The sequence below is a fragment of the Salminus brasiliensis genome, chromosome 1 (genome assembly GCF_030463535.1).
Source record: "Salminus brasiliensis chromosome 1, fSalBra1.hap2, whole genome shotgun sequence".
NCBI classification, from domain to species: Eukaryota; Metazoa; Chordata; class Actinopteri; order Characiformes; family Bryconidae; genus Salminus; species Salminus brasiliensis.
The window spans coordinates 71,853,804-71,867,453 of NC_132878.1; the positions used below are offsets into that span (position 1 = coordinate 71,853,804).

Here is a 13,650-nt window from a genome sequence, read left to right on the forward strand (position 1 = left end):
AAAGTTTCCACTGTCCAACATCATGAGAAATATCTTTTCACAATAGCAATAAAGAAGAAAATATTACAAATATTGTGCGAATAGTTGTAATAGAGAAGAGGACCCACCACTGAGCCTTACAAGACACCAAAGGAGAATCTGCATGGATGAGATGTTGATCCCCTCTATTACCTCAAAAGAGTGCCCCTACAGTTTGGACTTGAACCACTGCCACGCAGAGCCGCTGACAGGAGGACCTTGTGGTATGAGGCAGCAGAGAGGTCAAGAAGAATTAGTACTGATGACAGTTTGGCTGATCTTGCCATATGGAGCAGCTCCCTCACTGCTATGAGGGCAGTTTTATTTTGACAAAAACATTGCAGCACTAAAAACCAGTCATGAAGCCAAGGTAGAAAATACAGAGAGGATTTATTAGCCTGTGTCATGGCTTAGAACAGATATGGCTGAAGGCACTGGTCAGAGCAGACATTAAAAACAAAACAAAACAAGACAATGCTTCCCACCCGCATGTGAATGAAATATGAATGATTCTTTGCTGACCATTAGCTGGGCTCTGAATCACACTCCAGGTCCCTAGGCAAAAGGTTCAGCCTGCATTCATTTTAGGACGCTGGCTGAAAACAGAAGAGGACCGATTGAGAGCTGTTTGTTAAGTCCTATCTGGGTTGCCTAAAATAGAGTTGGCACTAGTCCAATACAGCATAAAATGCTAAACCGGTGAGGGGGCTACTTAAGTAATTTGTTATGTCATTTTTAACTAGTTCTTTAATGTTGTACTTTATTATTTTGGAAGATGTGTACTTTACTGGAGTACTATTTTAAACTAAATACTTCCATAGAGAAAAATATCATGCATTCATGTTACTTTAATGTAAAATGTGATCTTTTACTATAGTACAGTTTCTGCTCTTTTAATTGAGTTAGATTGTGATACAGTACCCATACATTCACTATAGTACAGTTTCTGATCTTTTAATTGAGTTAGATTGTGATACAGTACCCATACTTTCACTATAGTACAGTTTCAGCTCTTTTAATTGAGTTAGATTATAAGACAGCACCCATACTTTCACTATAACACAGTTTCTGCTCTTTTAATTGAGTTAGATTGTAATACAGCACCCATACTTTCACTATAGTACAGTTTCTGCTATTTTAATTGAGTTAGATTGTGATACAGTGTCCATACTTTCACTATAGTACAGTTTCTGCTATTTTAATTGAGTTAGATTGTGATACAGTGTCCATACTTTCACTATAGTACAGTTTCTGCTCTTTTAATTGAGTTAGATTGTGATACAGTGTCCATACTTTCACTATAGTACAGTTTCTGATCTTTTAATTGAGTTAGATTGTGAGGCAGTGCCCATACTTTCATGACAGTACATTTGCTGATTTAAATTGAGTTAGACTGTAATACAGCACACATACTCTAATTATAGTATAGTTTCTGCTCTTTTGGGTGAGATTGTGATACAGTATTTATACTTTCACTACAGGACAGTTTCTGCTCTTTGATTCACTATAACACAGTTTCTGTGCTGTTCTAATTAGATTGTGAGTTGGATTGTGATACTGGGCCTATTGGGCCAGTGTTGGCATTGTAATGGCCTTGTACAGAAAAGGGAAGAAACTGAATGTTTTAAAACCCTGACTTTTATTTAGAAGGCAAAATGGGACCTTTAGGGTTATTGGTTCTGGACTGAAATGTGTATGTAGTGTAAAGCCTAGGTCAGTATGACTAGTGTGTGTGTGTGTTGCGGGGGTGTTAAGGGGAGCGGATGCGTTGGGGGGTGCAGGGTGGGACTCCTGCTGAGTTTATCATTAGCACCTCTCGGGTCTTCCGTTGTGCTGCAGCGAGGAGAGGAATGTTCTCTTGAATCCGTTTAACACAATAACCTCTCCTCCGCCTGAGCCACAGGGAGTCCATCCATCCTGAGAAAGGGATATTAATGAGAACCGGGCAGAACGGTCATAAACACAGCGCTTTGAAGGACACAGATCTGTAATGTGTTGAATAAGGGCTATCAGCAAAGAGTCATTTAGATGGGGACTTGCATTCTGTTGCATTCAAGCAGAAATCTTTTAACACAGCTCAGTTTAAGCCTTGTGCAAGTGTGCTTTACATTTTACACATGTAACAGCTCCACACTAACTCCATGCTAACTAGTGTCGCTCTGAATTATGGGGAAGGGGGAGGGCCATTCTACCTACTCAGGCAGAGAGAGGCCAGTAATACTCTGTGGGACACCTGGCTGTGGCATCTTATTATATTGATAGAGATCTCCATTCATACTCGTAGTAATTGCCGACACACGTGAGGATGGGGCAGATACACTGATACTCTGTATGTAAATACACAAATTTGTTTATTTACTGAATTTAATATTTTGGTGTCTACAAAGGTAATGACATATTTTATGTTTTCTAATATGTTATATTCATAAATAATTATTTATTTAATTATTCATAATTAAGAAAAATATTTATTCCCTTTTTACATTTAACAACACACTCATTATTCAAACAGGGGTGCCCAGAATTTTACTCCCTGTTGCATATCTCGCTTTGTGTACAGTACATTACAGAGCTGTATGTCATCTATCGTTTACCACATTTAGTCAAATTCTTATGTGTCATAAAACATCCTAACAACAAAGGTCAAGGTTGAGTAATATTTTTCCACCTTCTGTAAAGGAGGCTGTTTGTTTAAAAATGCAAAAAATTGAATAGCAGAAATGGCTAAAAATGCCCTTCCGTGGTGTTTATTTTGCTGACCTGTGTGTTTCTTTGGGCTCTGCTGTGCGTCCATATGGAGCTCGGGTCACTCACATGTTCAACACAAGCAGGAATAAACAACAATGCTTCATTTCCTCACCTCCCTCTGAGGCTGTCAGGGTCTAACACCTCCAATCCTTCCGTCTCTCTCTCTTTCTCTCACATACACAAACACACACAGGCCAATTTTTAGCTATACCCTTTGACCATTTCATCAGAAACACCTATACAAAGGTGCACATTGTAAGTATATATTTTAAACACAATTAAGGACCCCCTCCCTTCACCCTATTTTTTTGGTGCTAAAAGCTACAAGGTTGCTAGGAAATTGCAATAGTACCGGTCATTATTGCTAGGTGTTTTGCTATGCTATTCCAGGTAGTCAGGGGCATCACATGGAGGAAGATGTCTCTAAGGGCCTGAAACTGACAGGGGCCCAAAACATTTATTAGATAATTTTGCTTTAAATTTTAAACTTTTAAACTTTCACCAATCATAGAATATTTTTATTTAAAACATTAAAGACCGTATTTTTTTTTGTTTGACAAAAAGTAAACATCCAGAGCCTCTGATTTGCCTGGTTCACCCGCCCCGTTTATTTACATGATGTGGTTAAGCCTGCCCTCAAAACAGGTGCAAATTGTGTGTTGTGAGCAGTGCACTGTGGGTTGTTGCACAAAACACAAAAAAGGAAAGAGAAATGAAAAGGTGACTGTATGGCACCCACTTGTTCAGGAAGAAAGGTGGGTGTAGTCTGAGAGTGGTGGGAATGTACCTAGCTTAGTCTATAGTGAAATAGGCTAACCTTAGTTATGGAATATCTTCACAAAAGTTTCCATTTTACTCCCCTTTTAGACAACATTCAATGAATGTCAGGCAAAGTTTTTAGCAAAACATTCAAACGAAATGATGCCTCTGTGCCGTGCCAGGACAGGTAGAAGCAGCTTCAAGCTCAACAGCCCTGTCTCCCCATCCCCATATCATAGCCTTACTCTCAACTGAAAAAGCTGGTGAGCAGCACTGTCTTTAAGAACTTGTCAGTTGGCATAACTGCAGAGGATCAGTGGGAATTTCTTTTTTATATTTATTATGTAAAAATGATTATTATTTATATATTTAATATTTTAATGATTTAGTATATATATTTTTACATTACAAAGAATGTAAACACTGCAATTGCTTTTCCATAATCTGCTGCAAAACAGAAGCACAGACCATTAAGCCTTTTTGGTGGTGCATGTTGTTTTTTGCTGGTCTGGTGCTGGTTAAGCTGGTCACCTCCAGGATGCCAGTGCTGGTTGTTCAGCATAACAGCATCCAAAACATAACATAAGCTGGTTTTGCTGATTTTTTTTCCAGCAAGGCATTTCATTTTTAGAGTGTTTGAGTATGTTTGTTTTGTGAGAATAATCGCATCAAATTTGCAATTTTAGATTTTAGCGCCCATTTTACAGCTCTCTGAATCTTTCATCAGGAGATTAGCATACTAACTGTAGCTAACTGTGAAATATCTGGCTGTTGGCTAAAAGAGGTTTGGTTTTCACAATTGTTTTTACACTGCTGTTGTTAAACTTTATTAGTGACGTGTGTTGTATAATCATTTATCACAGTTACGCGTTTGAGTAGTTGTGTGAGTTCTGTTTTACATTTTCTGGATTAGGGGGCGGTGGGGTGGTCGGGTCTTTTCATAGGGCCCCAAATCCCTGGCAGTGCCCCTGCAGGTAGTTGCTAATATCATTAGTTGGTGTTGCTAATGATATTTTAAAAAGATGCTAAAATGTCAAAAAGTATTTGGTAAAGTGTTGCTAGGATGTCACTGATGGTTGCTATGGTGCTGCTAAATAGTTGCTAGAGCATTGCTAGGTGGTCGGTATGGTATCCAGATGTGTGTCAGGGTGTAACACCTGAGTTTGCATTGCCGTGTATCGGAAGCATATCGGATTTCAGTACCACATCTGAATTTAACGTCACAATTTATAATAAGTATATTTTATAACATTATGTTATAAACCCCCCTCCCCATGACAGACGAAAGTAATCAGTATATATATGAGTGTGTATGTGTATTACTGCTGGTCAAATAAGGAGGAAAACAGCAGAAACGAAAGCAGCAAATGAACTAAATCCATTAAATGAAGATATTTTGGTCCTAAAAATAATACAAATTTGCATTTAAACTGAGGCACGCGCTGCTGAAATAATGACACGAGCCAAAATTGTGATTTTGATTAACACGATTAGCTCCAGCACGTCTCGTCAGAGTATCGGCTGATGAAGTGTTTGTTTACCCAATTTTCCACTCAGTGGGCCTTAAAAGTGTGTGTGTGTGTGCATTTATACACACTTAAAGGTCAGTGTTATGGTAAGGGAGTCGTCAGCAGGAGTGATGGGAGAGCACACACAGATTTATTTGTGTTGTGTTGTTTGAAGATGGATTAGCTTAGCATTATCTACATCCAGATATCAGTGCTGTATTGACGACATCAATTGTCATTGTAATCGGAAGTTGTTTGAGGAGATGCTAACCGCAAAGAGAGCAGCGCTCAGGCCCACCTGGGTTTGTCTTCTGAGAGATGGAGACCCGTTTTCACCCAAACAAATTGAACAAACACACCAACATACAGTCTCATTTCAAGCCTCAGTAACTGCCACGAAAATATTCAAGGAAAAACACAGCAGAGAGAAACTCACAACAGATTACAGACACAACGATAATGAGGTCAAGTACTGTTAATCTCTTCATGTGCAATTTACCAAAGATGTTACCAGGACTGGACTGGGAACCTCAGCCAATGTAAGTCTTTCAATGCAAGACACAACAGATCATTTGGAGAGTTCATTTATACTGTTATACACTCCTAAATTAAATTCAAGTAACAGCTTACTGTACGTGAAGAATGTACTGAAAGTAAAACATGAGCCTCTCCTCTTTTTAGCTAGTAAACTGGCCAGATTTAGCATGTAAAATTACAGTAACATGATGCTAGACATCTGTAGCCTTTCTTTACAGGTAGACTAAACTAGGCAGATTAAGCAATTAAGATCCCACAGTTGCTAAATTAGTGGTCTGCACAGACATGAAAGTGACGCCCGAACCTCATAGAGATGTGACTTGACTTAGCCCAACTGGCACTGGTTCATTTGAAATCTGGACCTGCTACTCTAAACGCAGATAGACAATAATTTTGCAAGTTACAGAGAGAGCCTGAGCCTGTTGTTCTTAAAAAATGGTCTTGAACCCACTGTGATTATCCAGAGACATTTCTATGTGCAGGAGTGTTAGCTTATCCTATAGCATGTATTAAGAGGTTCAGAGGTTCCAGAGAAATTTGCAAGAAAAATGTGAACTGAAGAACAAAACATACAGGGTTCGTAATATGTGTTTACCACAAGTGCAGGAAATCTCATTAATTCCGTCCATTCAGAAATCCAACTTAGACCCAGAGTTCCTAATTTGGGCATGATGCTGACTGAGGTCTTTTTTCAGCAATGACTCATAGACATGCAGATATTTTTCCCTCTATGGATTCACAGATAATTATGGGAAAGAGTGGTGAGCAAGATGAATGAAAATGTACATCATGCTGTTGTTCACTGTCACAAATATAAGAACATTACGTACAAAAATAGATATAACATTGTAAAGCTGCTGTTTAACAATCTCAGAAATGCTACCCTAATTAAATTGAACTGAAGTGAATTGTCACTGTTGGGTCCAGATATTGTGAGAAGCTAATTGCAGAATGTTAGAGATGCTTACCGCTATCTGGCAAGTGCTCAATATTATTGTGCCATTAATAACTGCTAAAGCTGCTTTCTCTATGAGTGCTGCGCTTTGAAACACATATGAAGTTCAAATGTTCAAACATCACATCGTATCTCAGTGCGGCCGATGTGAGAGCAGTGCTGCGTCTGATAGTTCCCTCCAACATGGAGGAAAGGCTGGTTTTATCTGTTTCTGAACACGAGCTAAACAACACCACAGCCACTCTCCGCTCAGCCACGACCAGTCTCTGCTCAGCATCAACGGCTCCACTTAGCGGAGAACCTCACCTGGTCCCTGAACACCAGCTCTACAGCCAAGAAAGCCCAGCAGCGTCTCTACTTCCTCCGGAAGCTGAGAAAGGCCTGTCTCCCTCCACCCATCCTCACCCTCTTCTATAGAGGGACCTTAGAGAGCATCCTAAGCAGTTGCATCACTGCCTGGTTTGGGACCTGCACAGCCTCTGACCACAAGACCCTCCAACGTATTGTGAGGACAGCTGAGAGGATCATCAGAGTCTCTCTCCCCTCCGTCATGGACATTTACACTGCCCGCTGCATCCGCAAAGCAACCAGCATTGTGGATGACTCCACCCACCCTTCACACAGACTGTTCTCCCTCCTGCCATCCGGAAGAAGGTACAGCAGCATCTGGTCCAACACGACCAGATTCTGCAATAGCTTCTTCCCCCAAGCCATCAGACTTCTCAACTCCAGAGAACTGAACTCATGTTTTTTTTCTGTTCCATGCACACTCTCTCTCTCTCTCTCTCTCTCTCTCTCTCTTTCTCTCTCTCTCTCACCATTTACCCCAGACAATATGAGAAGCATTTTGCACAAATAACCTTACTACCTCACTGGACTCAATATTTATTACACATTGCATAATTTGCACACCACCCCTAATTATTTATTACTCTTTGTCTGTATTGTGTTGTATTGTCTGTCAGCACTTGTATTGTGTTGCACTTGTGTTCTGTATGCACTGTGTCTGTGTTGCACCATGGTCCTGGAGGAACGTTGTTTCGTTTCACTGTGTACTCTGTATGTAGTTGAAATGACAATAAAAACCCACTTGACTTGACTTGACTTGAATACCAGTAGAAAAATCAAGTTAAGCATGGGAGCAGGTGTCAGCTTTCCAGGTTTGTAGATACCAGCATTTAAATTAGCTAAGAAAAACTGGCCTCTGAAATCTCCAACTATCCACTACACATATGCAGACTCTCCCAGAGGAAGAAAGTTAAGGTCTTCTCTTAGACTTAATACTTTTTCTAGACATAGTTAAGTCCTGTTTGAGACCAGTGTGAGACCTAATTTTCCCCTGTTTCTGTAATTCAGCTCCTGGTTTTTCTCACCTTGATTAAAATGATGTCTCACAGATGGCTTCACTTCTCCCTGGTTAGACTGATCTCACCTCAGTCTCAGCTGAGTAAGATTTACATTGGACAAGTGTGAGATCTCCTCATTTCCTATACAGCTCTCTTCTACATCTCTGAAACCATTCAGCAGTCTGTCAGAGCATGAGGAGTCCTAAACCCCGCACAGTTAAGCGCTGATGTTGATCTCCTCATTTCTCCTAAGTGTGTATAATATTATCTGCCTTTGTGTGACTATCACATGTACTTTGCTAGCTTCTTTATATCCTTGCACATGCATGGTTTTATGGTTTCAGGTGAAAAAGGCGGCTGGTGTTTTGACATTTAAAAAAAAAAAAAAACTGCGTCAGCGAAACCTTTGGTACGTTCCTCTCTGTCTGTTGGATCAGTGCTGAAGAGTGCAGTGAAGATGCTGGCTGGGTTTACAGCAGAGACCCAGTGACTGATGTATTTTTAGAAAATGGGGGGAAGGTGATATGAAGTACAGTTTATACAGCACAGTAGAGATTTTCCATATTTTCTATGTAGTACTAAACATTAAATGATTAACATTATAATTTAGAACTATTATATTAACTATGTAATAATAATAATAATTATTATCATCATTATTATTATTATTATTAGTGAACTTAACTGACCTTGTTGCGTTGGCATCATCGCCTGCAGGACACCTTGTGTTCCTGAATGTATTCCAAGAATGCGTTTTTTAAAATATGCTGTAATGAACGGAGGGCATGTCGGAGCAGGGCTTGCTCTGTGTTTAATGAGGCCGTGTTTGTAAGAGTGACAGCAGGCGTGCAGTGGTGGGCTAGACAGGTCGACCCAGGGGGTTTAAACATTTAAAAAACACCCTGCTGATATGTACAGCATGTGAGGTTTTTCGGGGTGGTCGGTTTCACCTCGCTTACAAGAAAATAGTGATATATAACAAAGTGCTGATGATTACTGCTACGCCATTTATTTAAGTGTTGATTGATTGTACAGATGATACACTTTGTAGCTGTTGCCAGTTTGTTCAAGCTAACCCAGGCAACTTGCTATTCCACATTTGCTGAATTTATCGTTATGTATTTCAGTGTGAAGAATCGGTATACTGTCTAATTGAAGGAAACGCATTCATTATGACTGGACAAACACTGTAAATAGTGGGATTATGCCTTAAATTAGGCTATATGAACTATATTTGCATTGATGCTCAATCTCAAATTTTTGATTTTGGTCCAATCAGCTATACATTACAACTATTCACAATTAAAGTAAATAACACTCATTATCTGGTTACAATGGCACCTGTCGAGGGGCGGGATAAACTGGACAGCAAGTGAACAGTCAGTTCTAGAAGTTGATGTGTTGGAGGAAGGAAAGATTATTAAGCGTATGAACAGTGACAAGAACCAAATTGTGATGGCTAGACCATTGGGTCAAAACATCTCCAAAACGAAAGGTTGTACAAGTTGGTACAATAAAGGACAACCGGTGAACTGGTCACACTGCCATGGGCACCCAAGGCTTACTGATATGATTCATGGAGGCCCCACCTCACAGTTTACAGGACTTAAAGGATCTGCTGCTAACATCTTGCTGCCAGATACCACAGGAAACCTTTAGAGGTCTTGTGTAGTCCATGCTTTGTTATATTGCTGTTATAGTGGCATTAGAGGGTTCTACACAATATTAGGCCGGTGGGTTTAATGTTATGTTATGGCTCATTCATTCATTCTCTGTGCATAATAAAATATGACAATTTATTATAGTAAATCTGGTGTTTTACATATATTTCACATTTAGTTATATGGAACATAAAGGAATACAGTTTTTCAACAAAACAATACAACAACACTGAGGACTGTTAGATGCTCATCCAGGGTATAACTAAACAAACTTCCATCACTTTAGACCAATCTGGGAAATTGTCACATTTAGTTTCTATTTATGGATGGTTCAATTCATCATGGGGTGTGGGGATATTTGCTTTCATAGCTTATCACAGTATACGCAACATGGTTAAATCCATCGTTGCGCAAGAGCACATCACTATTGGCTATACTACCCATGTAATCTCTGACCCATAGATGGGTTCCTTGTGCATTTTTTGTAATGCACCCTTGACCACTAATCCCTCCCTTTGTTGTTCTCAGTTACAGACATGTGTGTAACTTCTATCTCTCTCTCCCTTTCTTTCCCTCTCTCTCTCTCTCTCTCCCTCGCTCACTCTCTGGGTATTTGGGTAATAGACTATTGATTGTTGGGAATTTAACTCAGAAGCCAATCTCTTGTCTCTTGTGTGGGTAAAAAGGTAATGCACATTTTATAAATGTAAACAACAGAGAAGAAGAAACAAAAAATCAACATTCATCAAAAGTTCTGGTCTACATTAAGCACTCTCCATCAGCCTTCAGTCAATATCAATTCTCTCTACTTCTCTTCCTATCTTGGCATGGTTTGTTCCTGTCTGCTCTGAACATCTTGTGTGTGTATTGTCATATATTGTATTGACAAGCAAAGTCCTGACTATTAAATCCAGAGAATAACAGATCTAACCTACAGCAGCAAAAACACAGGCCTGGCTGTATAAATTACTTTGTACAAAAATGACATTTCATATTAAAACTGAGGTTATAAGACGTATGCTAAACAGGAATATTTCACAATCAATTTTTATTAAGAGAGAATGTTGCCAAGGTTGTCCCCTTTCTTTCATTGTTGTACACATTAGCAATTGAACCTTTTGCTATAGCTGTACGATTACACTCACAAATTTATGGAATTACAATAGGACAAAGTGAGCATAAGCTATCGCTATATGCTAATGATATCATTTTGTTTATTACAAAATTAAGCGAATCAATTCCAACTATATTAGATCTAATGAAATGCAATAATGCCGATATTTAAAGATATGCAGTAAATACTAAAAACATTGTTAGTGATACCTGTGGACCTGTTTAGGAGGACATTAATGACTCTGTTGTAATAATTGGTAGAATTAGTAATTAAAGTTTTGCTGCAACTACTAGGCTCCGTCTGTCTCTGTCGTATCTACCATTTGACCCAGGAGGGTTAAAATGGCCAAACTTATTATGGTATTATTTGGCAATACAATTGAGGTCCATTATGATACTGACAGATATGAAATCTTGTAGTCTAAAACTACTTCCTCCCCCATATATGTACTCTGACACAATGAACAAACTGCATAGACAAACTGATAATCCAATAGTCAAACACATGATTAAAATATGGGATGATGTGAGAACATTTAAAAGAAAAAACTTCTCTCACAGTATAGTTCATTATGGGGAAATCAGTTCTTTACATCAGGATTAGTAGACGTCACATTTAAACGTTGGGCTTCCAAAGGCCTCGGAAAAATTCAAGACCTTTATCCACTAAACTATACGATGTCATTTGGAGAATTGAGGCACACTTTCAGTCTGGATAGAAAGCATTTCTTTAAATTCCTACTGCTCAGAAGCTTTGTAAAAGCAAATCAAAATTATATACTTAGTAGACCCACCAAAGCTAAAGTTGAAAAAATAATCACTTAAGAAAGGGAATATTACAATTTTCAAATGAATATCAGAATTGTATAACTTGTTCTTATCCAGCCAATCTGAAAACTCACAATTTTATCTTAAAGCTTGGAACACAGATTTGGAAACAGAAATTTAAGCAGAGAATTGGAATTCAACTTGTGTTGCAGTTCACACACACAGTAAGTACATAACTGGTTGATGCAAACGTATGCTACCCCTGTGAATTTAAATCTATAAATTATAAAAAAATGATACAAAATATACCAGACATATGAACTAAATGTACAGAGGCTAAATGGACAGTGATTCACACATTGATTTTAGAATGAGGTTAGAGTGAAATTCCATTAGACCCTAAGTTTTGTTAGGTCTATTTTCAGATAATCATAATATAATATAATAATATATTAACAAAGGAAAAAAAGAACAATGGACCGTTTTCTGAATGCAAAAAAAAAAAAAAAATCATTGTTTTGAACCGCCATCTACCCACCCAGAAAGAGCACAGCAAATTGTGCCCTCAGACACTCATAGTCACTGATGGCGACCCTGGGCCATAGTGGCAGTGCATTAGACCGCGGAGCCACTTGGAGGCCATATCAGGTTTTTAGTGATTTCTTTTAACGTTTCTTTTACTGGGGTAGAACGAGTAGAACACACATCTTTAACAGAATACATGGTGGAGGGTTCTGAAATGAACACACAGTCAAATGATACAACCTCACCTAACATTTGATTAAATGTTATTTACTATTACAGTAAAGCACAATGAGTAAATAATTGGTTAAATGTCTGTATTTGTGTGCGTGTCTCCACAGAGCTTGAGGCGGAGGAGTGGTGTAAGTTGCTGTGTTTGGAGTGTTTGGGCAGCAGACTTAATGACATCAGCCTGGGCGAGCCGGACCTGTTAGCTGCGGGAGTTCAGAGGGAACAGAACGGTCAGTGTCCAATTAGACGCACGCTTTTTTTAGGACAGTTTTTCCCCGCTGTACTCACTAATTGTTTCTGTTGCGAGCACCAGAACACGTTTGTTAAACAGTCCCAGCCGGCAGTGTTTGTGTTTTGTCCGGAGTGTCTGTCCCGGTTACTAATGAACCCAGCGGTGCTTCAGTGGGTCAGGCTGTAATGAAGCCTGTCACAGAAATGGATGAGATTATGGGCCTTAAACCACACAGAATAACTGTGCAGGGCTGCGCTGAGACAAACTACAAATTGCACACGGAAAAGAACAGAACACACATTACTAAAGTAATTTATCATTCTTAAATAAGTATGAAGTAATTTAAAGTAATATGTAATTATAGTACAATTGGGACCAACTGTGTCCAAAGATATTCAAATCCAGAACCCTGAGTGTTGAGCTACTTTCAAGTGCACCTACCGCTGACACAGGCATTACAGGCGTTGTGCACAGACAGCTTTCAAGCATTTAACAGTGAGAAACAATGTGGCACGGCCCAATTCTGAGTGTAGGCTAAAGGGGTATAAAGTCCCCTAGCATTGGGTTGTGAATCAGTGGAGTTGTGTTCTCTGGTCTGCTGCAGCACCATCTAATACCTTTGGGTAGAGTTTGAGTGGCAGAACAAATCATCCAACATCAGTATTTGACCTCATTGATGCTCTCATGTGGCTGAATGCAATCAACTCCTCTTCACATCCATGTTGTTCTAGTGTTAAAAAGCAGAGGCAAACACCCAATTTATATCCTTGAATTTATTAGAAACACTAGGGGAACAGGTGTCCTCATACTTCTGGACACGTAGTGTGTCTGTGCCATATGAGAGTGCATTTGTGCACTTTAGCACAATCCTTAAAATCTATAGCAAGTGTACAGAGCTCATCCGAGCATTAACCCTGAGATGAGCTGATATTTTTCTGTTCCTCATCAGATGATTTTTTATTTTTTTTGGAAGAAGTAAATATTGATTTGCTTTCCTAACAAAACCTCCACAATTACATCTGTCGACAGTTCAGCCTGACGGTCATTTTACTCTAAAGCTGCAGATGAGAGAGAGAGAGAGAGAGAGAGAGAGAGAGAGAGAGAAAGACTTTAGCATTTCTGCCTTAAATAGACGTCCCTAATGGTAGAGCTTCGGTAATTATATCAGATTTAATTTTTACAATCTGCCAAAAATAGCTCCTATATTACATCGCCTTTCCACAGAAAGACACATAGCTTATTTTGAAACATT

General features: G+C 39.1%; 1 protein-coding gene across 1 annotated transcript in view; it reads left to right on the forward strand.

Annotated features, from left to right (window-relative positions):
• The window catches only part of dok6 (docking protein 6), a 76,568-nt gene that overhangs the window by 43,544 nt on the left and 19,374 nt on the right, over positions 1-13,650 (forward strand). The window contains exon 4 of the mRNA XM_072657354.1: positions 12,277-12,396. Coding sequence (XP_072513455.1) covers positions 12,277-12,396 — 120 coding nt within the window. The remainder of the gene's footprint in view (positions 1-12,276; positions 12,397-13,650) is intronic.